The sequence below is a fragment of the Saccopteryx leptura genome, chromosome 4, assembly GCF_036850995.1.
Source record: "Saccopteryx leptura isolate mSacLep1 chromosome 4, mSacLep1_pri_phased_curated, whole genome shotgun sequence".
In the NCBI taxonomy this organism is placed as follows: Eukaryota; Metazoa; Chordata; class Mammalia; order Chiroptera; family Emballonuridae; genus Saccopteryx; species Saccopteryx leptura.
In genome coordinates this window covers 220,923,641-220,948,552 of record NC_089506.1, presented here as the reverse complement: position 1 = coordinate 220,948,552, position 24,912 = coordinate 220,923,641, and the positions used below count along the sequence as shown (strand labels likewise).

General features: G+C 55.3%; 1 protein-coding gene across 2 annotated transcripts in view; it reads left to right on the top strand.

Annotated features, from left to right (window-relative positions):
* The window catches only part of PRKCB (protein kinase C beta), a 331,943-nt gene that overhangs the window by 279,817 nt on the left and 27,214 nt on the right, over positions 1–24,912 (top strand). For both annotated transcript variants that reach the window (XM_066383413.1, XM_066383412.1), the window contains exons 11-15: positions 9,737–9,828; positions 11,957–12,019; positions 17,457–17,595; positions 21,206–21,286; positions 21,577–21,684. In XM_066383413.1, the coding sequence (XP_066239510.1) occupies positions 9,737–9,828; positions 11,957–12,019; positions 17,457–17,595; positions 21,206–21,286; positions 21,577–21,684 (483 nt within the window). The remainder of the gene's footprint in view (positions 1–9,736; positions 9,829–11,956; positions 12,020–17,456; positions 17,596–21,205; positions 21,287–21,576; positions 21,685–24,912) is intronic.

Genomic DNA, 24,912 nt, shown 5'->3' with positions numbered 1-24,912 from the left:
GTGACATTTGAGCAGAGAGCAGAGCAAGTAGGGCAGCGACGCCTCTGAGCACCTGGGGCCACCACAGTGTCCGCCACAGCGGGAGGACCGCGTGTCAGCGCCCCAGGCGGGGAGCACGCGTCCCGTGTCTCCGGAGCAGCGAAGGGGTTACTGTAGCCTGAGTGGATTGTCATTTTGTATTTTGTGACCCAGAATCTCTTTATGAACCAGCTACCTTGAAAAACACTGGACAAATCTGATATAACGTGGCAGATTTCATAACGTGTGTCTTGCCGGAGACTTAGAATTCGAGAGATAAAAGATCCTCCGTAGGAAAAAAAAAAAAAAAATCTTCAAGGTAGTCAGAGTTGATAGAAGGGAACACAAGAACCTACCGATAGAGAAAACAACGTTTGTCCTTCGTAGAATGATGCAGATTTAATTTCTAAAAAAACTTGTTTGGAAAAGCAGAGTTAACACCAGGTGTATTCTTAGACCACGGGATGAAAACACCTCTGAAAAATCTACGCACGGCGCAGTTTTAACAGGAGACGTAGGATATTAAGTTCTGTTTGAGAGATGATCCTAAATGTGTTAAAATCGAACGTGCATATGCGAGAGAATCAAAAAGAGAGAGAGACACAGACCCAGGAAAACATCGATTTGATCCAGGGAGGGGACCGCGGGTGAATGTCCTTGTTTCCAAACGTGTCTACCGTAGAACACCTCCCCGTGTCGAGAGTGCCGTGAGCCGGCCGACGTTAGTACCCGGGTCGATGCAGAAGACGGCGGGAGGGCTTTGGGTTTTGAGAGGATCGGTCATTCGATGAGCTAGTCTTGGGTGAGGGAGGCTTCGGGGAATTGTTCTGGTTCTGTGTGACACCTGGCTGGGTGAGTGACCTCCAGGAAGTCACCTAATCGCTCTGGATACCGGCTCCATCATCCGTCAAGTGGGTTTAATAAGTGGGGGTTAGAAAAGACGAGTCACGCTAACTAGGGGGGGTTTACCGGCAGTATCAAAGCCCGGCCAGAGAACCCCTTGCCTGGCACGTGGGCACACCCCGGATGTCACTCTCCCCGGGGTCATGGTCAGCCCGGCACATTCATGCAACGTCCCAACTGCCAGTGGGCACAGTCGGTTGAGTCTCCTTGGCAAAAACATCTATTTTAAATGTTTTCTTTTCAATCGAACATATGCACTTCTTGGGAAAAAAAAAAAGCAAGAAAGAAAGAAAAAAGAATTATATTGTATGAGTCATTGAAGGACAGCAGTTACTTCCCAAATCGGCAGCCGTGGCCCAGCGAGAACTCAGCTGCAAGGCATGCTGGGAGGGACGGTGACCCTGCCTGCCGGAGGGGACAGGCGGGTGGTGTCGGGGGAGAGGAGGGTGGCCCTTTGTCGAGCTGGCCCCCTTGAGGGCCCATCTGTTGAGAGTGTCCGGGAAAGTCCCGGCGACTCAGGGTGGGCTGGGGTGGGCAGAGGTTTCCAAGGATACGGCCTGCTGTGTGGGCGCTGCTGGAGGAGGCCCTGGCAACAGCCTCCGGCGGTGACGGTCGGGTGGCAAGAAGCAGAACACCCCCTCCTCCAAACTTTCTGGTTTTTTTTTTGTTTTTTTTTGTAAAAAAGGGTTTTGTTGGAAGGAACCAACCCAAAGGCAAAGACGTACCTGAGCCTCAGGCAGAACTAGAATCTGTAACTTCGGAGTTTTCTGGAATAGATCTCCATTGCCACCTCCTGGTCTGTGTGTCTCTCCGGTCATGGTGACATGGCTTTCCTTAGCCCTGGGCAGCTCGCCTTAGCCGCCGGATTCCCGGGCTTCTGAGACACTCTCAGAAGAAAGAGAATCTGGTCACTGCCGTGCAGGTCGGATGTCTTCTTCCTGCCACCGTCCGCCGGTAGCTGGCCACTGCTGACGCGGCAGGAACCTTCCGGAAGGGGCCGTAGCCACAGGGAAGGAGTCGTTGCTTCTCGTAGCAGGTGGGAGGCGCCATTGAGTCCGAGAAGACTGAGTTGGATCGGGATGTCGCCCGCTGCAGCAGGGCCGACACGGCACTCGGAGAGGGAAGGAGGGGGACAGGAGGCCGGGAGGGCTTCGCGGGGTCAGCGCCTTCGGCAGCGAGCACCCCTCGGGGGTCTTGGATGCAAGAAAGGACCCAAGAATGCAACCAAGGCATATAGATCTGGGCTGGGCTGGAGGAGACACAGCCCTGTTCTCACTGCTTTCTTTCTTTATTTTTATTTTTGGTATTTTTCTTAAGTGAGAAGCAGGGAGGCAGACAGACAGCCTCCCGCATGCGCCCAACCGGAATCCACCCGGCACGCCCACCAGGGGGCGATGCTCTGCCCATCTGAGGGGTCGCTCTGTTGCAACCAGAGCCATTCTAGCGCCTGAGGCAGAGGCCATGGAGCCATCCTCAGCACCCGGGCCAACTTTGATCAGTGGAGCCTTGGCTGCAGGAGGGGAAGAGAGAGAGAGAGAGAGAGAAAGAAAGGAGAGGGGGAAAGGTGAAGTAGATGAGTGCTTCTCCTGTGTGCCCTGACTAGGAATCAAACCCAGGACTTTCACACGCCAGGCCGACGCTCTACCGCTGGGCCAACCGGCCAGGGCCCTCTCTGCTTTCTTATTGGTGGCCTTTGCACATGCGTTCAGTAATCAAAGGTCCATGGAATTCTAAAGAAGAGAGATGACCTTCTTGAGAACCTTGCTCTCTGTGTGGAAGGTCAAGGCTTTGAAAGCTGAAGAAGGTTCCGGGGGCACCAGTTCTGATAGTGATGCTGAGGCTGTGGGCCACAGAGGAAAGAAAGGGGTGTGCCTGGGTTTGACGTGCACCATCTGACGTGTCTCTGCAGCACCCGTAGGAAGGAGAGAGCCCTTGCCACCTCCTTCGGGGAGGCAGAGGGAGTTCAAGTTTCTGATGCAAGTTCTCAGGGAGAGTCAACAGGGTTGCTGGGACTTGAACCCAGGACTCGCTCACCTTAACCGCCGCACTGCAGAGCTTTCTGAGAGAAACAGGTGGATCTGAGCGGTAAGAGGAACAGCTTACATCAGGGGTCCCTAAACTATGGCCCGCGGGCCACATGCAGCCCCCTGAGGCCATTTATCCGGCCCCCGCCGCATTCCAGAAGGGGCACCTCTTTCATTGGTGGCCAGTGAGACCACCGCAAAGCGCGGCATCGCTCACGTACAGTACTACTTCTGGTGACGCGGGACGCACGCCTCAAGGCTCCGGAAGTGCGTCATATCACTTGTTACGGCTAGCAGTGACAAATACAGAACCGGACATTGACCATCTCATTAGCCAAAAGCAGGCCCATAGTTCCCATTGAAATACTGGTCAGTTTGTTGATTTAAATTTACTTGTTCTTTATTTTAAATATTGTATTTGTTCCCGTTTTTTTTTTTAACCTTAAAATAAGATATGTGCAGTGTGCAAAGGGATTTGTTCATAGTTTTTTTTTTATAGTCTGGCCCTCCAACGGTCTGAGGGACAGTGAACTGGCCCCCTGTGTAAAGTTTGGGGACCCCTGGCATACATAGAGGGTTAATTCACCGGCCCGCATGGGAGGTCATTAAAGATCGTTCAGTAGGTAAAGACGTGTGGCCACCCACCTCAGAGCATGGTGCCTGCTCTCCGAGTTGCCCGTGGTTCATTTTCTCTGTCCGCGGCATCTTAGACTGGCAGGTGTCCCCTGGCAGTTGCATGGGCAGTGCTGGCCCAGCCCGCTCTCCGCTGTCTTGGAGGAAGGATGACCATCTGGATTCCCTGCCCCGTCCTGGGCTCCCGTGTGAACTCCGCAGTCAACCACGCCACCGTCCGTGTTTTAAATCAGGCCGTCCTCACACTCACGCTCCAAATTTGGGAAATTCTGTCCCAAGCTTTTCGCACCAGGCAGTGACGGACGGACACGAATTGTATTTGTTTGCTGATTGAACGTGAGAGAGAGAAAGAAGAAAGGAGATTTAAAAGCAGCCAGTCAGGTTGTGCTTGGGCCGCGGAGGACAACGTGTTCGGAGGAGTCACAGCAGTGGCGATGACCCCAGGGCAGGAAGGCTGAGATCTCGGCAGGCGGCTGGTTGGAAGAGAAGGCTGGTGAGCATGCCGTCCTGAGTGTGCAACGGCCGGCAGCTGGGGGAACGCCCGCGTGGGAAGGTCCTGTAGCCGGCCAGAGCAGGCTGGCGCTCCCGAGGGAAGGGGGAAGGATAGCCGTGGAAGTCCACGCCCGTCAGCCCAGAGGGGTGAGAGCTGAGGTTCTGAACTTGTGACAGGTCCTCTTTAGAAAAGTGGGCAGGTGGGAGAGAGACAGACAGGCTGCGCCTCGCCTTGATACTCATCAGATACTTTCTGATCTTCGTGAGATATGACACACAGGTCCTAAACAAGAGCTGCTGCACGCGACTGTAAAAAAGGTCCTTTGAGACCTTGAAGGAACTTTGTAGGAAGAGGGGGTGTCAGTCCGATTCCAGGGTGCTGTGGATGTCATGTGAGGTTCGGAGGCGGGGAGTGAGCCAAAAGTTTCACTGGCCGAAGCCCCAGGAAGCTCCCTGTGTCTCAGGTAGTGTCTTTAACCCGTTCTATTTCAGATCATGGCTTGAGTTCGTTGTGTATAATATATATATATATATATATAATATTTTATTTATTTATTTATTTTTTAGCCAAAATTCTGAGGGCAAAGCCTGCATCTTATTCATCAGTGTTGCCCCTTTGACACCTCAGGCATGACTTGCAAAAACAAATGCTCAATGAAAGTTCTAGAATTCACTTCTCTGCTCCCCGTTGGCTCGAGGTCCCTCTCTGACAGCATTTTCCAAAGTGAAAACTCTCCTTACTTTTGAGAGGGAGATGAAGTCGATGGGCCACAGACAAACAACATTAGTAAAAAAATAATAATAATAAGTCCTTTTGGGGATCGATGTGCCAAAGCCAGGCTGGACGGAGCCAGGAGCAGAGGGCTCCAGCCGTGTGTTCACGTCCTACGGAAACAACAGACTTCCATTTATGACTTCACTAGAACATTTTCACTTTTACAACTTGTCAATATTTGTGTTTACATTAAGAAAAAAACCCAAAAAGGAGCCTGACCAGGCGGTGACACAGTGGATAGAGCGCCAGACTGGGATGTGGAGGACCCAGGTTCGAGACCCCGAGGTCGCCAACTTGAGCACGGGCTCATCTGGTTTGAGCAAAGCTCACCAGCTTGGACCCAAGGTCACTGGCTTGAGCAAAGGGTCACTCGGTCTGCTGAAGGCCCACGGTCAAGGCACATATGAGAGAGCAATCAATGGACAACTAAGGTGCTGCACCAAAGAATCCATGCTTCTCATCTCTCTCCCTTCCCCTATCTGTCCCTCTCTCTGACTCTGTCTCTGTTACAAAAAAGAAAAAAAAAGAAAGCAAGTTAATAAAAATATGTTAAAAAGAAGTGAATTTCTGTAAATGGGGCGGACAGATGCAAGAAAGACCGTGGGGTCCTGGGAAAGTGAAGTGTGGGTGGGTGGTTGTACCAGTGAGGCGTCACCCGGTCAGCCTTGCCTTCCTCCTTCCTGCCCTCTGTACGTCCGGGCACCCGACCTGCCCTCTGCTCTCAGCCACAGCCGCCCTGGAACCAGGGGCCCACACGCTGGTTCTCGTCTTCCTCGGGACACGTTTAAATAAACACAGCAGGACCAAGCCAAGTCCTGTGCAGCCGTAGCCCAGCTGCAGTGATCTCCCCGCCCCGCGTGGGAGAACGTTGCTGTGGGGGACGTGGCCGGTCTCCCCGCTCCTCTGGGGACTCCCTCGCATCCGGGATAATTCACGGCGGCGTCCCCGGCAGGGGCGTGGCGCCTGGCGTCGCGTGGGCAGCGTTCAGCCTCTGTTCGGACGATGAAAAGACCGGGAGATGCCGGTGGGAACGTTTCATAGCTGGAGCCTGGGTGTGCCAGCGTCAGACTCAGTGTAAAACCCAGCGACGATGAGTCTCGGGGTTTCCCTGCATCCGCTCGGGGGGAGAGAAAGGCCATGGAGCGTGGCATTGCCCACATGGAGCTCCCATGCTGGACTTCTGACTGAGGAGTTGAGTTCTCCCCAATCAGAAAGCCAGCAAGTGCAATCTCTCCCTCGCGTCTCTCTGGGTGGTCGGTCCATCTGCTCGTTTTAAAAATAATTTTTAAAAGCAAGAGTGTTGATTCTTTTCGACAGGCAGCAAAGACAGATGCTATTTTTAGGCTTAATTTCTATCAAACACCCCGCCCCCCCCCCAACCCCCAAAGAAGCAGGATCTGGGTGTCCACAGTGCTGGCTGGCTGTCTCCTCTCCACCACTAACTTGTACGGGACCCTTTTTTTTTTTTTTAAATCTGGGAACAAAACTGATCGTTCAGTCTCTCATTAGAGGTGTCAAGAGGGGGTGAAGTTGTATTGGTCTGAGAAAGTCCCAGCATTTCAAAAATAATCGATTTTCCTGTGTTGCTCCCTGAGACCCGCCAGTCTCTCCCCTGCGTCCTCTCTCCCCCACTGGTCTGGACGCCCCGAGAGGGGAGGGCGTGCCCACGCGTCTGGACAGTGTCTAGCTCAGAACCTTACACAGCAGGCCCGGACTAAGAGATTGCAAGTGTAGACGCTGGGACCGATCTGCCTGGGTTCAACCCTGGGTCTGCCGCTTACGTGCCACGGGTCCTGGGTCATGTTCTTTCTGAGCGTCAACGTGCGTGTCCTGACAGGGGGCAGAAGGTGACACCGGTCACGGCGAGCTGTTCAGAAAGATAAGTGAGACCAACGATATAAAGCGCTTAGCTCAGTCACACAGGAAGTGCTTCCACGAGGGTGACTTGATCTCACGATGGCGGCCACTTGACTTCTTAGAAACGCGGCGCACACTGAACAAATGCTCGCATCGATGTTCTGTGGACGGTGATGCTCTGTGCCCCGTTAGGAGGCTGTTTTTTAAATGGCGACTTAAACATTTGGTTACATGGCCGACATCCTCTTAGACACATCCCCTGTGTCATCTCGTACTCTGCGGGGCCGGTGAACAGTGTCCACTTACAGATGAGGAGACGGCTGGCGGTTCAAGAGGGTTGGTGACCGCTCAGTGTCACACAAGCTAGTGAGTCATGGAAAAGGACTTCAGATGCTTTACTGATGTCACAATGTACTTCTTTACTCCCTTTGCTCTTGGTCTTACAGCCCAGCTCAGTCTCTTTGCAACTTTTGGACAGCAAGCCTGTTGTTACATTGCAGCCCAGCCACATGGACACATAAATATGTGTCACCTAGAAGCACCTTTCACAGAACGACACCTCGTGTGCTCTGTAGGGCACTCTGATCATTTCCGCTCCTTTCTTTTATTTTCCAAGTTGATCACGTGATAGAAAAGAGTGCTTTGACCCAAGGGGCAGTCTCTAGGAAGAGGAGAAGCAAACACCCTTAGATGGAGGGTGAGAAGGTGGATTTCATGCAGGTGCTGCCCAAGGACCAAACACATGTCTGTCTCATTGAATCCAGCAACTACACTGGGGCTCAGGAGTTGTTTGTTTTAAAAAATGAGGGGAAGGGAGACAGTGAGATAGACTCTCACATGCACCCTGACCGGGATTCACCTGGCAACCCCCACCTGGGGCCGATGCTCCAATCAGCCAAGCTATTTTAAGTGCCTGAGGCTGACCCACTCAGATCAACCAAGCTCTGCTCAGCACCCGGGGACAATGTTCGAACCAATCGAGTCACTGGCTAAGGAGATGAAAGAGAGGGAAAGAGGGAGGAGGAGAAAAGCAAATGGTTGCGTCCCCTGTGTGCCCTGACTGGGGATCGAACCCAAGACGTCCATATGCCAGGTCGACCCTCTTAACCACTGAGCGTTGCAACTGGCCAGGGCAGTGCTCAGTTATTATCTCCGTTTCCCAGATACGGAGACCCAGGGGTTTGGTCACTTCTGCGAGTACACCCAGCGACCAGGGAGCAGAGCTGGGTCCCAGATAACGTCTCTTGGCTCCCCTCTCTGGGCAGCTCCTCCGTGCTGGTCCCGGTGCAGGAATGAGGCTGAGGCAGCCGAGGTGAACACAGTGACTGGGAGCCGCTCACGTCTCCCCTGCAAGACAGGCTGAAACATTTTCCCTGTTCTGGGGTATAGAGTTCTTCTTCTGGCCCAAGTTCTTTAGTTCTAGATGTGCGCTCCTAAAGTAGCACTGCTTGTCAAACTTGACTGATTCGCAGTCACTGTGATTTATTATCAAGCACTTAAAAACCTAGTGTCTTACAAAGACAGTAAACACTTGTGATGTCGCAGTGTCTGAGCTGGAAGGTCAGTAGTGGGGTTTCCCTGGGTGGCTCTGGCTTCGGGGGTCTCAGTGTTGTCTTTCGACTTGGAAACATGTCTGTTTAGGTCCTCTGCCTATTTTTTAATTGGCTCATTTTGGGGTTTTTTTTTTTTGTTGTTGTTGTTGTTGTTGAGCTGTATGGGTTCTTTATAGATTTTGGATATTAGCTCCTTATTGGTGGTATTGTTAGCAAATCTCTTCTCCCCGTTTGGTGGGTGGCCTTTTTATTTTGTTGATATCCTCTGGGCGGGCGGGAGCTTTGTAGCTTGATGTAACCCCATCCATATATATATATATATATATGCTTTTAGTTTCTTGGTGTTTGCGGTCAAATTCCTAAAATCCTCTCTGAGACCGAGGCCCACAAATTCAGTTCCCTATGTTTTCTTCCGTGGACGTTGGGTCTCCTACATATAGTTAGGTCTTGATCGTGCCCAGTGAAGTCAGTCAGACAGGAAAGGACGGAGCCCTATGAGTTCGCTCACATAGGATGTAAGAAAAGAAAGCAACAAATGAAAAAACAAAACAAACTGATAGACACAGACGACAGTATGGTGGTTACCGAGCGACGGGGAAGGGAGGGGGTGCAGAGGGTGACGGGGGGTCAAACAGGTGCTGATGGAAAGAGACTGGAGGGGGGGGTGAGCACACAATGCAACATACAGATGATGCATGATACAGTTGTCCAACTTGTGTGATGTTATTAACCCACGTCACCTCAATACATTTAATTAAAAAAAATTGCAGCCCCGTTCCCAGCTGGGCTGCCGCCATGGGACTGGCTGACGGGGCTGGAGGCTCCGCCTCCAAAGATGGCGCCCGCACGTGGCTGGAAGTTGGCGCCGGCTGTAGGCAGGAGGTCCCGGCTCTCCGCCGCGTGTCCCTGTCCATGGTGCTGCTCAAGTGTCCCCCTTCGCCGGACAGCTGGCTCCCTCCAGAGCCAGGGACTTCACAGAGAGCAAAGTGGAAACTGTCCTGTCTTGTATGACCCAGTCTTGGAAGTCAGGTAGTGTCACAAGTCGGTCCTGTCTCTTCTGGGAAGTAACGACACGAGCTTGTGAATAGCAGGACATGAAAATCATGGGGGCGGGGGTGGGGGGGCAGGTGGAGGGCCTCAATAGGCCGCCTCTTAACTCTAATAGGATTTACTTAATATCTCCCATGTTTTCCTAAAATTTCTCCTAAATGATAATACCTATCAGGTCCCAAAAGAACTCATGGGCTCATTATATTTTTTTAGTGCAAACGAATAGAAACTTGAGAAGAAGATTCACGTAGCACCTGTGCGCTCTCGCCCACGTCCGTCCCGTGGCACAGACGCTGCGTGTGGGGAACCCCTGGGCCTGGCAGCTGGAGGAGTCCTGGCGGTTCTGATCATCCGCCCCAGCCCGTCCCCGCTCCGCGCTGGGGCCCGGGTGACGACAGGCGTTGACGTGGCCATCTGCTGTCTTCCCCCAGGACCGGCTGTACTTTGTGATGGAGTATGTGAACGGCGGGGACCTGATGTACCACATCCAGCAGGTCGGCCGGTTTAAGGAGCCTCACGCCGTGTAAGTGGGAACCTCGCTGTGCCTTTTCCCTTGGGATTCACAGGAGGGTGGCTGTGGCCAGGGGTCAGGGGTGGGGGGTGGGGAGTTGTTCGTTTCTTTGCATTTGTAGCCGAATAGAGATTTGCGCTTCCTGTTCGTGAGGGAGGGTGTGGCCTGCAAGGGGGGGGGGCGCTCTGCCTCACGGGTGTGGGTGCTGCGTTCTCTCCTGACACGCGCTCGGAAAACCACAGCTGTTGCTCCGTGCCTCACGCTTGCTCCTGGCTCTTCAGGAAGGAGAGGCCTCTAGCTCCCTTGGGGGCCACCCCTGTGACTTTTGTTTCATGATCCATCTGTCAGTGCAACTTGAGGGCTCGCTCTGTGCTCGACCCAAACGGTGTCCTGACACTGGCTCAAGGTCAGAGAGCTGGTGTGAGGCAGGTGCAGGACTCTGACCCAAACCTCTGCTCCTGATCGGTGTCCTACACCGCTGTCCCCTGACCTGTCCTGCTCCCCGGGGCTGAGGACCGGACCGTGTGGGGGCTGCGCTCTGTGCTCCCGGCGTGGGGAGACCGAGTCGAGTCAGCTTTTCGGAAATATTGTCTCCCTGCTGCGTCCATTCTGTCCCCTTCAGCCCACAAGGCCGCCGTCCGGTCTCGTAAGAACATAGTGTCCTCGTGTTTCTCCCCTGCTGTGGGTGAACAGGAACGTGGCACGGCCTAGGATGAGCGGTGGTCACCTCGCTCAGGGCATTGGCTAAGACCTCATGGTCCCTGCAGCAAGCCCCCAGGGCCCCATCCTGTCCCTCCCGGGGCTGCTGCCCGTCCCCCCTCCGCCAAGGGTGTGGACGCCACATTCTGCAGGGTTTGCAGTTCCGGGCTGCCAAATCCTGCCCTGCGTAGATCACAGCACAGTTCCAGCCAGACGACAGGGCTGCTTCTGCTCTTTAACTCCTAACAGCGAATGGATTCCAGGTCTGAAGGTCCCGATCCATTCTCTCTCTCTCTCTCTCTCTCTCTCTCTCTCTCTCTCTCTCACACACACACACACACACACACACACTCATATTATTAGGATACATGACCCAGTGACCCAGAGCCCTGCCCAGCCCCCGTGGTGTAACTGGCTGGGCTTTCTGGTTCTCCCGGACCCTGGGTCCTCTGGGGGAGCTTTCCCCTGCCCGCTGTGTCCTTTACCAGTTGTGTAACCCGGCCGAGTTATTTTATTTTTTTTGTATTTTTCTGAAGCTGGAAACGGGGAGAGACAGTCAGACTGACTCCCGCATGTGCCCGACCGGGATCCACCCGGCACGCCCACCAGGGGCGAGGCTCTGCCCACCAGGGGGCGATGCTCTGCCCCTCCAGGGCGTCGCTCTGCCGCGACCAGAGCCACTCTAGCGCCTGAGGCAGAGGCCAAGGAGCCATACCCAGCGCCCGGGCCATCTTTGCTCCAATGGAGCCTTGGCTGTGGGAGGGGAAGAGAGAGACAGAGAAGAAGGAGGAGGGGGGTGGAGAAGCAATTGGGCACTTCTCCTATGTGCCCTGGCCGGGAATAGAACCCGGATCCCCTGCACGCCAGGCCGACGCTCTACCGCTTAGCCAACCGGCCAGGGCCACGGCCGAGTTATTTTATGTCATTGAGCCTCAAGGTCCTCATTGGAGGAGCGGGGAGGTAAGAGCAGGACCCACCCCATAGGATTGTTACTGAGATGAAATCGGATAATAACCCCAAATGATTATTAAATCATGACCGTGGCCTCCACGGTCGATGGCCAGCCTCCCACAGGTGGCCGCTGTGGTTTTGGTCACGATGGAGGTAGTTAGTTGGACTTGGTGTCATCTGGAACGATTCTTCTCCGTCTAGTCCATCGGCTCCCACGGCCTCCTTCCCACTAGACAGCGGCCGAGCCCCTGCCCACCCCCACCCCGGCCCTCGGGCAGCCTCGTAGCTCTCCGGACCCCCTCCCTCCACACGCCCACGCCTTGTTGTATGAGGTGGGTGGCTGACCACCCTTGGAGGGACATTGGTTTCCCATCTCCGTCTCCGTATTGTGTTGAATTCTGAGAGCTGCCAAAAGCGTATGGTGTCCTTGAACTTCTCCATGGACTTTGTGTTTTTTTTTCTTTTTTTTTTTTTTTTTTTTTAATTCCAGGTTTTACGCTGCGGAAATCGCCATCGGTCTATTCTTCTTACAGAGCAAGGGTGTCATTTACCGGTAGGTGAGCCCGGCCGGGCGACCCGCCCCCTCCTCTCCCCCCCCCCGCCCTCCCCTCCCCTACCTCTTCCTCTGACTGCTTTTAAAATTAGACTCGGTGGTGGGGGAGGAACCCTCCTGTGCTAACTCGGGCATGTGTTCTCCCAGGCGGCGCCGCCCACTGCCCCTGGCAGAGCTCGGGCAGCTCTGTGCGCTGAGGGGAGATCTCGCTGGACCCCCACCGACGGGGGTGTGGGGGGGGAGGCAGTGTGGCACCTCCGGCCCGAGCCGGTTTGCTCTAAGAGGAGGAGGCTCGCCCGCCGACCCCAGACCCCACCCTCGGGGAGCCAGCGAAGGGGAGGGTAGATCCTGCTCGTGAGGAAGTGAGCTGGGTTGTTTCACTAGGCGGCCACCATTTAGAAATGGGTATCTGAGGAGCTGGCCCTCCAGGGCGGGACTAGGTCTGGGGCTCGGGACGGGCCCTGTGTGGGAGGAGCCGGTGTGTGATCATGGCCGTGTGAGTCATCCCGGCTGATGTGTCACGCCAGGCAGACGGGCGAGCCCCAGGCCGCGGCTTGTCAGGAAGTCTGGGGCGCACGGTCACACCAGGTGGATGCAGACAGCACTGACAGCGTCGGCCTGGGCTGCTCTGTCATGCAAGAGAGGCTGGCAGGGGCCAGGGGCTTCCGGAGGGCACTTGGCGTGGGTGGGAGGTCTATTGAAAAGGCCATGGTGAGCCACAGAAGTCCATTCCATTCATCGATTTGACAAACATTTATCAAAAGCCTGCTATGATGAGCGAAGCACTGCTCTAAGGGGTCGGGATAGAGCTGTGAGAGAGAAAAAAATAGGCAAAGCCTCCTCCCTTTGTAGAGCTGATATTCTAGCGCCGGGAGACAGACCCACGGAGTCGAGATGCAGTTGGTCAGGGAGTGACGACTGCCGTGGGGAACAGAGCCACGTCCTGGGGCAGCGTCGTGTGCCGGGTGGACGGGCTGCCCGTCATTCTGCAGACAGCTCGGGACTAGGGGGTCTGAGGAGTTAAGGGGACCTCCGTGTCCCAGACCCTGTAGAGCAATGGAAGGACGTGGGACTAACAGGGATCAGCCCTGGGGCCTCAAGGCAGGCTGGGTGGGGAGTGGGTGGGTGGCGTGATAGAAGGTGGGGGCCTGGCCAGAGAGCCTGCAGAGCCCTGGGCATCTCCGCACCCCTCGAAGTGGCGATACGATGTCTAGTCGGGGAGGGGTGCTCACATCCGGAATGTGTCGAGTCCCCGCTCACCCTGGTGATGAAGGGACGCAGGCCGGACAGAGCAGTGGAGTCACCGGCCCGGGGGGAGGGTCTCGCGAGGACGTGGGGACAGAGAGCATAACAGTAACGCCAGCTCCGAGGAGTGTGGCACGCTGCCCGTGTGCGCCCTCAGGGGCCGTCTGAGACCGTGTGAGCGTGAGGCGGGACTTGGGAGCCTCTGGTTCCCTCAGTGTCCCCTGTGACCGTCGTGCTGGGAGCCTCCTGGGCTGGGTGGGTGTGATTCTGGCACCTGCAGGTGCACATTCTCTTCTGGGGGACATGGCGACCCCTGGATTCAAGCCAGTGGCTTCCTCTGGTTTCACCGAAGAAGCAGGGCTGATGGGTAATCGTTCAGGCCACATCATCTTCACCTGACCTGCTGCTGACGTCAGAGCCCAAGTCCCGTGCGGGACGCACCGCCCTCCCCGGGATCAGAACCAGCTGCTCGGGGCCGCCGAGAAGACGGAGCGTGGGACTGCAGGCTTCTCGCAAGAAAGTCTCCTCCCAGGGGAGAACCCAGGAGAGAGAAATAAGAATCGTCGTCCGCTGAGTTGGGATCCAGGGTTCGGTTTCCCGTCTGGCGGGGATCTGAGATGCAGGTCAGACAACGCGAAGACCAGCATCTGAGGCGCTGAGACCATGCTCGCCCCCAGAGTTCTCTCGCCTCAGGACACAGGCCTTCGTTCTTCCCCCACGTTTTACGTGTTTTTAGGGGGGTATTCATCACGCTTGTCAGCCACTCCGCCTCTGAACCCCTTTCATTGATGTGGGGGAACACAGTCAATGTCCTCCTGAACGGATTTAAAAGTATTCATCATGCTTGTCAGCCACTCCGCCTCTGAACCCCTTTCATTGATGTGTGGGAACACAGTCCGTGTCCTCCTGAACGGATTTAAAATGCAGACACTTTCAGAGGCCCCCTAACGAAAGGTCAGGCACACAACCCAGCTCCTGACACTTGTCACCCTCAGCCAAGGCCGCGAATCGGGAGTTAGTGACCCGGGAAGCAAGCAGAGACTGCAGAATCAGGATGGGCCGCAGTCGTCCGCTGTCTCTAGTTCCCAGGGGCCACAGGAGCAGTGGTTCTCAGTAACCACGTTCAGACTCCCGCACTAGGGCCCCCTGGGAACCAGGGGCGGCGTCTGAGCCTGGCAGAAGCATTGGCGGGGGGTGTCGGCAGGGGCGTGGCCGGCCAGCTCTGTGCTGTTGCAGTTAGGCGCTCTTCCTGGCTTCAGAGCACTCCGGCTCTGGTTCTCGGCCTCCTCGGAGACTCTGTGAGCCACCCTTCCCCCTTCAGAAGATTCCTTTTTAGGTGGAAATAGAGTTGGCTTTTGTGGCTCGCATGTAAGAATCTCGATGGAGACGGGAGTTTTTGAAATCGATGACGAAATTAAAACCGTGAAAAAACATCGCGTGACGGAAGATGTCCGGCTTCCTAACTTCATTGAGATTTGCCCGAAGGAGTGGACAGGTCCTTTGGAATGTGACAGACCCCGCCCTCTTTCATTTAAGACCTCTGCTTACACGGACAGATCTTAGGTAAAGAGGATGCGGAAGTGTGTCCGATCTGCCCTGTCTGAGGACCGCGGCTGGTGAGGTTGGCGGGGGGAAAGACGGAAGAGCCTTCCTGCCAGTTAGCGTCAGATGAGGGTTGTTTTTTGGGGTTTTTTGTTTGTTTTGTTTGTTTTTACATTGAACAAAAGAATTCAGTAGGCTCTCAAAACACACTCCTGTGTGCCAGAGACTATCACTGAGGTATCCTCTATCCTGAGACCCGCTTGGCCCCTGAAGCTTGTTGTGTGTAGCAGATGGAAACGGATCACTTCTCCGGTTGCCCCGGCTACTTGTTTGGGAGAATGGGGTCCTGATGAGGAGAATGCCGAAGGTCACTGTCAATCAAATCACATAGAGACGGGTGTGTTTGGGGGAAGCGAGTTTCTGCACAGTCCAGTTGTTCTGAGCTCCAAGCCAGCCTTCCGAGACCACCTGGCTTGCAGGTGAAGCACCAGGCGGGAAAGTGGGTGGTGCCCTGGACAGCGCCCCAGGGAAGGAACGCGGCCATCGGCCAACAGCGGGTGCAAGCGACCCTCTCCTTGGAAGAGGAGACCTCACAGATTTGAATATAGGAGATGCCAGTATATATTTTCAGGTTGTGTTGTTTTGTGGGTTTTTTTTTAATTCAAAAATGGTGACAGCAACTCAATTCAAACAAAGAGAGGCTTTCTGGGTCTGACATCCTGAGAAGTCCAAGGGGGCAGACCTGACTTTCAGCCTGGACGGAGCCAGAGGCTCAGGTGACGTTAGGATGTTCACTGTGTCCCTCCAGCCGGGCCCTGCTTCATCTTTTCTAGCTGTCTTCCCGCAGTCTGGTGGCCCCCCACCCCCGGCGCCCCTAGACGTACATCCTGTCACCTGGGCAGTCCCCATGGAAGACGATGTCTTTCGCGATGGCACACCCAGCCTGCCGGAGCGGAGGCGCAGTGCCTTTGATGAGCCGGTACTGGGTCATGTGGCCCTTCTGAAAACAAGCACTGTGACCCACCGAGTAGGTGGGGGTCTTCCCACTGGCCAGGGCCGGCCCACACAACCTGGAGCCGGGAGTTAGGGTCAGCACTACCAACAACGTGGTATGACTGGAGAATCAGGGGAGGAGGGCGGGTCCTTCGGAGGAATGTGGGGAGGCCCTCGTGCGCCCCAGGCACCCCGGAGCAGGCAGAAACCCCAGCTGTTCCTCACCCCCCCCCCCGGGGGAGACGACGGGAGGGAGAGATCTGAATTGAGCGGTGGGTCCCCTGACGTCTCAGGAAGTCGGTCGGACTTCTATTGGTCTGAAGGCCGTCGGGCCCACCGTCTTGACCGGGCAGAGGTATTTTAAGGGAGGAGGAAAGTGTGTTGGCATTGGGTGTGACTCAGTATGCTGGGAATGTGCAGGGCTCCCCGAAACATCACGCTCTGCTCATCCACACAGATGACGTAAAAGAACGACAGTGTAGCGCACACCCTTTCGGTTAAAGCTCCCGATGACCTCCTCCGCTTCACATCTCCTCGTCCTTTTTCTTCACTTACTACCAGCCAGCAAAGCCTGTAATACACTGCTCACAAACATGAGGGGCTCAGGGAAGGGGCGGACCTCCAGTCCGTTCAGCCTTGTGTATGGTGCGTTGTCACCAACGAGATCAACGTGGGTTTTGCATCTCATTTGCATAATCCAACAAGTTTCTTTGACTTGTCGTTGGCTTGTCTGATGTTCTTGTTAATAAAAAAAACAAAAAATGAATGCTTCTTTCTTTTTCATCTCTTTGTATTCATTTTGAAATAGCCCCTCATTTTTGTGAGCAGTCTATTTCTGTTGATAGGTTTGAACACTTGTCTTTCTCCATATACTGGACTTGAATCTGAGCGAGAACAGGCTGCTCGTTTATCTCGCTCGCGATATGTGTACCCAGCTCCAGGCGTAGGACCGGCCACGGAGCAGGTGTGCAGCAAGTAGTTTTTGACCAGAAGGATCCAGGGGAACTCCTGGTTCTGTCCTAGGACTGGCCTGGGAGAGCTTGGAGCACTTGGAATGCAGTCACGTTCTCTCTGCCATGGTTCCTCCTCTGTGATCCTCTGAGATACACACAAAAAGTAATTTTGTGAAAACCGTATCTTCCCATGGGCGAGAAGGGGTCCGTCGGTTACACACGTCCATGCGTGCCAGGCTCCTGTGGACCCTCTGCCCTTCACACAGTGGTCTGTGAGTCTCTCTTCTCAGAGCTGGTCTGTGGCCCCCCATCTTGTTTGGGTTTTTTTTGTTGTTGTTGTTGTTTTGTATTTTTCTGAAGTGAGAAGCGGGGAGGCAGAGAGACAGACTTCCCGCATGCACCTGACCGGGGTCCACCCAGCATGCCCACCAGGGGGCGATGCTCTGCCCATCTGGGGCGTTGTTCCATTGCAACCAGAGCCATTATAGCGCCAGAGGCGGAGGCCACAGAGCCATCCTCAGCGCCTGGTCTGGCAACTGTCTTGATCTTCCTGCCACATTCTGAGCTATCGGAGGTTCATACTCACTTCTCTTCCCCTCCCCCCACCACACTGAGCCCCGTGTTTTGTAGAAGATGAGTGGCTGTTGGGTCAATTTAAAATCGACCACGTGTCTGAAGGTCCTAATTTCTCGTGCTCGTCACAGTGACCTAAAACTGGACAACGTGATGCTGGACTCCGAGGGCCACATCAAGATCGCCGACTTCGGCATGTGTAAGGAGAACATCTGGGACGGGGCCACGACCAAGACCTTCTGCGGCACGCCGGACTACATCGCCCCCGAGGTGAGCGCTGGTGGGGGCCCCGCGCACCACGGTCTCCCCACTCCCTAGGCGGCTGGCCGCGGCACAGCTGGGGAGGGGGGACCCCGGCTGGTCCTTCTCCTCCACTCAGAACCCTTCCTTTGAGATCACACATGCTAATGGACTTAGCACACATCCAGAAGCTTGGGCCCAAAATACATCAAGTTTTGGGAGAAAATTTAAATAAAACTCTTCAGAACCATCCACCACACACACACATCAGTAACATTCTTCGTCAAGCTGCTGTGACTCACGGCCATGTGATACCTCCTAATTGTGACGTTGACATGCTTGTTCAGAGGAGGGAGAAGAGAGCGGGAGGTCCCCTGGGCTGACAGATGACACGGAATGTGTCCTAAGAGGTATGCGCTAGTTGTTCTGAATCCTGGGGGGGGACTTGGCAACCCCGCCACCCCTGGTGCTGAAGATACAAACGATAGGGGAGAGGTTTCATTCTAGAGTCCCCCTCTTCCCAAAGGAAGTGGTCAGCTGCAGAACGAGTTTCCCCAATGCGTCATGGTATAAAAAAATTTGTGCCAGAGGATAGTGCTCCTTTTTTTTTTCTTTTTGGATTGGTGCCCAGAAAGGTTACTTTCTGTGCCATCTGTTACTGGGCTCTTTAAGGAACGGCACTGAGAGTGTGGCACAGACTCTTGGAAATGGACGTTCTAGAATTCCTTTTCTTGACTGTCACTGGATACAGAACAATGATGACAGAAGGCCCCGTGTAACTAAATAACTTGGCACAAAATTTAAAACTTGCATTCTTTTTTTTTTTTAACCAAAGCAGGTCCTCTTCTAGGAGCCTAGTTTACAATGCCCGTGCACACACGTGCACGCACGTGTGAGCACACACACACATACAGGCACACATGGGTGGAAGGCTATGTATTCACAATTCTTTCTTCCCTGAAGCACTGCTATTAGCAGACATCCTCTTCCACTGCCAATCAAGGAATGGTTAGCTACCACGTCGATTCATGGTAGGAAATACTACCCAGCTTTTATGAAGCTCAGAGTTCAGCTGTGTGTAAGGACTTGACCCGCGGCTGTCGGTCGGGGAATGGGCCCCAGACTGAATTATTTGTGGTGTGGAATACCACCAGGCAGCAGCTCAAAAGAGTGAGTTAGATATATATATCTCTATATATAAAGATCTTGGAGACATACAGCTAAGAGAGAAATTAAATCAAGGTACAGACTGATGAACGTACCAGGATACCATTTGTGGAAAAGACACCGCACAGAACATTGTGAAGGTGACAGGTTGTATAGCACGGGCCACCACAGAGGTTAAGGGGACGGTGACGGGAAATCTAGCTCGATCGGTGTGCTGTTTACAGTTTTCAGTGTAAATGTATTTGTGCATTACTGGGGGCATTAAAAAGCCATCCTTTAGAAGGATTCATCCCTGTTTAGGACCCCATGGAGTTTCCCCCTACGTGGCAGACCCCGGTGTATTGACAATTCGCTCGCTAGTCAGGACGGCAGATGGAGTTTCTCCAGCCGCAGCCACCGTGAGCTCAGTGACCCCTGGTTCTCAGCTCTGGCTGCACCTGACAGTCCCCTGAAGAGCTTCTAGACTGTAGGATGCCCGGGCATCACCCTGGATCACCTGAGTTGGAGTCCCTGCGGGGTGGCACCGTGCCCGTGGCCGCCAGCCGCCTCTGGGTGCTTGTGAGGCTGGCGGGCATGCCGAGAAGCCCGAGCTGTGTCCCGGGAAGCCTCCCGGACAGGGTCAGCCGCAGGTCCTGCCTTCGTCCTGGCCTCGCCATCCCCCACTGACCACACTGCCCTTGGCAAGTGCATTCACGTCCTCGGCTCCATTTTCCTTTGTAAAAAGGGTTAAGTCCTTAGGGTGCCCCAGGACCAAGTGAGACAGGAAGCTCTTTAAAAGTGTGAAAACACTTTCCACGAGAGGCGTCCATGCTCATAAAAGGCTTCCCCTGGGTCCTCCAGACAGTTTATTCTCTTCGGGGGTATTTCTGAATTTCTGATCCGAGCGAGCGAGCGGAGGAGGCTGGGGTGGGGGCAGGCGGCGTTCGAGAACAGTCCGGGTTCATTCGGTCTCGTGGACGGAGCCCAGCGAGCATGGCTGAGTCAGAGGACTGCTGAGTAATAGCAGATGCTTGGAGGGCTCCCACGCTGCAGCACACACTCCTCCGCCCTCCCCATGAAACCCCGTGACATCCCCTCGTGGCTCGGGAGACGAGGAAGCGGAGACAGAAGGAAGTGAGGTCACATCTTCCCAGGCCACACCACCGGGAGCGGCAGCCGGGGTCCAGAGTCAGGACGGTCGACCCTCAGACCTTGGGTGGCCCGTCACACCTTTGCCCTCTCACCTCTGACCCCCTAGGATAGATACTTTTACACGCCACATCCTGAAATACCGAGGGTCACGGCAGTTCTGGATTTTGCCCTGCCCTCGCAATTTGGTAATAAGTATCACAAGCAATGAAAACTGTAGCATTGGATCTCCGCATTCTACTTCTGGGAATTTATCTTTTTTTTAGGGGGGGGAAGGAGGGAAATAATGTATCACTTTATTTGTGCACTTAAAATCCCGTTGTCCATAGAAACTTATAACGGAGTTCTATAAAGCTGGAGCACCCTCAGGGAAGAGGAAGGGGGCTACCTTCCATGCCATCTTCCATCTTAGGGCTCTATCTTAGAAAAATAATTGGACAAATGTCGAAATGTCTAGTTGTAAGGACCGGTCCTGCAGCATCAGAAGAAACCTCAATCCATTGGGAATTGATAAAATATAAATAGGTTTTGTATAGCCATTTAATGGGATGTTATATAAAGGTCAACCTGGTTATGTTGCTAGACTGATATTAACATGGGAATTTTAAGTGAATCAAGTACTTTATTCGCACCCCACGCATCAGATTGTTTATGTAAAATGCAGACACGCACGCAGAGTTTAATATGTATCAATAGAAGAGAGTCTAGACAGAAATAGACCAAATAGCAGTCATCATTATTCTCTTGATAAAGGATTGTGGGCGATTTTCATTGTATTCTCCTGAACTTGTTGATACTTTAAAACAAATTGTAAAATACTAATAATTGCTATTACGTTTTTTCAACCTAAGGCTTTTTTAAAATTTTGGTAAATAAAAAACAGGAAATTGACCATGTCTAAATGTACAGTTCAGTAGTGATATGTATCTTCACGTTGTATCAAAGCTATTACTTTTATAACGATCAACGAAGGCAGGTTTTCTCCTTAAAAAGGTAGCAGTCAGTGTATGGAAAGTTTTTAAAATCACACACCATACTAAGCGGCTCAGAAAGGCCAGGTGACGACCCCAGGTGTGTCCCCACCTGCAGGGAGCTTTGTAAAGGACATCCTTGTTCCTGTGGGTGAGGAGACAGCCTGAGTGGACACCAGGCTCCCTGTCCACTGTTCTAGACAGTGGCCAGTATCTGGGGCTGTAACGGTCCGTTGAAGCTTCCACAAGAGGCAGGTGACAGGCAGAGAAAGCCCGTCCCCTGTCCCCCTCCCGCCCCCCGCCGCGCCCAGTGGTGGCCACTCTCCCTGTGCGGGGAGCCGCTCCTCCCTGACGGACTGCCTTCTGTCTTCCAGATAATTGCTTACCAGCCCTACGGGAAGTCGGTGGACTGGTGGGCGTTCGGAGTGCTGCTGTACGAGATGCTGGCAGGGCAGGTAATTGAATTTTAAGCGATTTGCAGGGGAAGTCTCCCCGCCACCCATCTGTGTGGTTTCTTTAGAGGAGAGCCTCAGCTTGATAGAGACACCCTGCTCCTGAGTCTGAGCCTCTGGGGCTTCCTCGGGGCGACCCTGACCCGGGGGCCGTTGTCCTCATCTTCCCTGAGCTGGAAGCCCCGGAGGGCGGCCTCCCCGTGGGCACCAGGGAGGCAGGGCCTGCTGCATGGGGGTGGCTGGGGAGGGTCAGCGGGAGCCGTCCCCCACCCGCCTGGTCCTCTGTCCCGCAGGCGCCCTTCGAAGGGGAGGACGAGGACGAGCTCTTCCAGTCCATCATGGAACACAACGTGGCTTATCCCAAGTCCATGTCCAAGGAGGCGGTGGCCATCTGCAAAGGGGTGAGCGCGCTCCTCACGCTCGGGCCGGGACCTCCACACGCGGGGGTGTGGGGGTGGGTGCTTCAGGCCGGGCCCTGCTCTAGGGGGCTGCACCCAGGGAGGAGGAGGAGGAGGAGGAGGAGGAGCAGGGACTGAGCCCCACCCTCACCCCACTCACCAAGGCCCTGGCCCTGGCTCGGACCTGCTGCCTCCCAGGGAAAGGGGGCTTTGCCTGGGGAAGCCCGCCCGCCCCGGACAGCAGCTTGCTGGTGGCCAGGCTGCAGTCTCCAGCCCGTACTGGGAGGGGGACACGTACTGGAGTGAGGCGGGAAGGGCATAGGCTGTGCCCGGAGCTGGAACCCACAGGAAGGTGTGGGAGGGAGCGTGGTGGCAGGAATCTGGCGCTGCCCCGTGTGTGCGTGTGTGTGCGTGTGTGTGTGCGTGCGTGTGTGTGCGTGCGTGTGTGTGCGTGTGTGTATGCGTGTGCGCGTGTGTGCGCGCGTGTGCGTGCGTGTGTGTGTGTGCATGTGCGCGTGTGCGCGCGCGCGCGTGTGTGGTTAATACTAAGAGCACGTGGCTTTTGTTTGCGAGAACTCTCAGGCAGTGTTTCTTCTGAGGGATTCTGTAGATGAGCTGACCCAAATTCAGTGACCGCCACCCCCAACACACACACGGTGGAGAGCACGCACGTTTGTCTGCGTGCAGCGGAGGCAAATCGCGCGGGTGAGGAAGGCGGGACACCCGTAAGGACAGCTTGCTGTGCGTCTGGGGCTCGGCCGGGAGGCGCGCTCACCGGGACGGCGAGTCCCCGGGGCCAGTGGGCCTCACCTGGGGCTGCCGCCGGGGTGACCTCACGTGCTTCTGTGTTCTGAAAAGGCCCCCACGTGGCCTGAAAACCGCGTGCCTTTAAATAGATTATCCAAACGGGGTGACTCCCACACGGTGACGAGAGGGTGTCAGCCACACGGTGAGACCTCGGGGAATACGGCCCAGAAATGCCGCCCGCCCCGTCTGAAGGGCTTGCTTACTCTGGCGCAGTCCGGGGTGCGGGCGGGCCTCAGGCCGGAGCGCGGCTGGGCCTCCTCACGAGTTCCCAGCTGCGCCCCTGAATCGCGCAGGCCTGCGGGTCCTGCGTCCCGGGGTGTTGGCAGAGTTACCACTGCCCCGCCCAGCCCTGCTTCTCCTGAGCCCTCCGGTGCCGGGGGAGCCGGCCGGCTGGCCAAGGGGAAGAAAAACGGGAGTCGGGCAGTGTGGCCCAGCCTCTCAGTCTGGAAGCCACTGGGTCAGACTGAAATTCCTACTCTAAGCCCATCAGCTAAGCTTGGCGTCTCAGCTGCCTTGGGTGACCGTGCAGACAGCCCTGGGCAGCCCCAGGCGAACTCTCCTCTAACACCTGCAAGCGCATTGGTTAGAAACAGTGTCTTTGAGGGGAGGGGGCGGGGCAGAGGATTGAGACCCGCTGGTGCACTGGAGCTGAAGGGCCGCTTGTTGCAGAACGGAGTGTGTGCGGGGCGGGGAGCCCAGGGGGGACCCCAGCACAGCACAGACCCTGTGCATTCCACGTGGGGACGGGGGGGGGGGGGCGTGCTCTGAGCTTCCAGTTTGTGTGGTGGTCGCCAACGTTCAAAAATCGGGGTTGCCCGTACACATGCAGCTTTCCGGTTTCTCTGAAAAAAGATGCAGCCTCATCCTGACCCAACATCCCCGCGAAGCATCGGCCGGCCGGCTGGGAGGCCAGTGCCCCCTTCAGCTAGAGCGAGCCCTCTCCCGTCGCGAAAATCCCCGTCCGACCCAGTTCTGTCTGGCTTCCAGTCCTGATGCTGGCACGATGAACCCTCTGACCACAGGGAAGCGGGCTGACCTCCTGGGTGCATCAGGGAAAGTGAGCCGTGGGACTGACTACACACAGCCTCCGTGGTGGTCAAAGAAGTTAGGATATGTGAACCGCTTAGCCTAGAGCCCGGGGCTCTGCCCGCACACCCTTGAGCTATAACTATTCCTGTTAGGGACCCTGGCACGGCTGAGTGACCTGCCAGGCCTTTTTTGGCATTTAAATTTGCATCCCCCCCCCCCCCCCGTGGCAGGAGTTTTTGGATGGTGGAGGGGGTTTTGGAGATCAAGAGCCACCTTTGCAAATCTAGACCTTCTGCTTCCTGGGTGCGTGGGCTTGAGCGAGTTGCTGTCTTTGTATCTCTGGGGGTTTGTGTCTTTACCTCTAAAAGGGAAGCACGGTATTCATTGAACAGAGTTTGTGAGAGCGTGCAAGGACGTAGCAGAAGAGGAAGCTCCCTGGGTGGCGCCGGCACACAGTAGGTGCTCAGTGCGCGCTCAGGACCTTCCCCGCCACGCTCCGCCTCCTCCCCACCCGGCCTGGACAGCTGGGGGCTCTAAGTGGGTCATGGAGGAGAGGCGATTTCCAGGTCAGCTGCCTTCGGTTTCAGCTCCAATTAGCAGTTGTTCCCCGGGAGAGAGCAGATTCCTCTTCTTGTGGGACCCGTCACCGTCAGGGTTCACCGGGGTGACTTTCTGAAGACTGGGGTTGGGGGACCTTTCTGAGGTGAGTGGGCTGAGTCCAGGAGGGGCCCCTTTCTTCAAGGTGTGAGCCTCCGCAGAAGGAAGGCATGGCTCCCGCCTCCTGAACGGCCGGCCCCAGGGGAGTCGTCCGGGAGGCCATCGGAGGCGTGGGAGCCCTGATGAGCTCCAGCTGTCTGCGTAGCTGCGGGCACGTGGCAGGAAGGCAGGACCCGGGCAGAGCCAGGCATTGGTGCTGGGTATTTCTGCACCGCCTTTCCTCGGCTTGGCATCCTTCTCCTTAACATGAAAAATAAGCCTGCCTTTTCCTACAGTCCCAATCCAGTGGAAAATGCTCTCTCTGTATCCATCCTATGAAAGACCCTATTTTCTGCCAAGGGGGTGGGGGTGGGGGGGGCCTGTATATATATTTGCTCCGATGGCCACTCCCACTGAGAACCCAGGTCAGGCAGGGAGAAGCCCAGCGGGCCACACCTCGGCGTGCAGCACCAGCGGGGACGGACGGCGTAGGGCAGGGCTGCGAAGCCTTGGGTCCGGCCCACCTGCTCAAGGCCGGGCCTGGCTCTCTGCCGCTTTGCTCTGTGACTTGGGACAAATGGCTACGTTCCTGGCCTCCGTCTCTTTGTCTGGAAGGTGAGGGTCACAGTTGCTAAGACCTTGAAGTGTTGTTGGGATGACGCCGACGGGCGGGCCGATGGCTGGGAAGCCGTGGGCGCA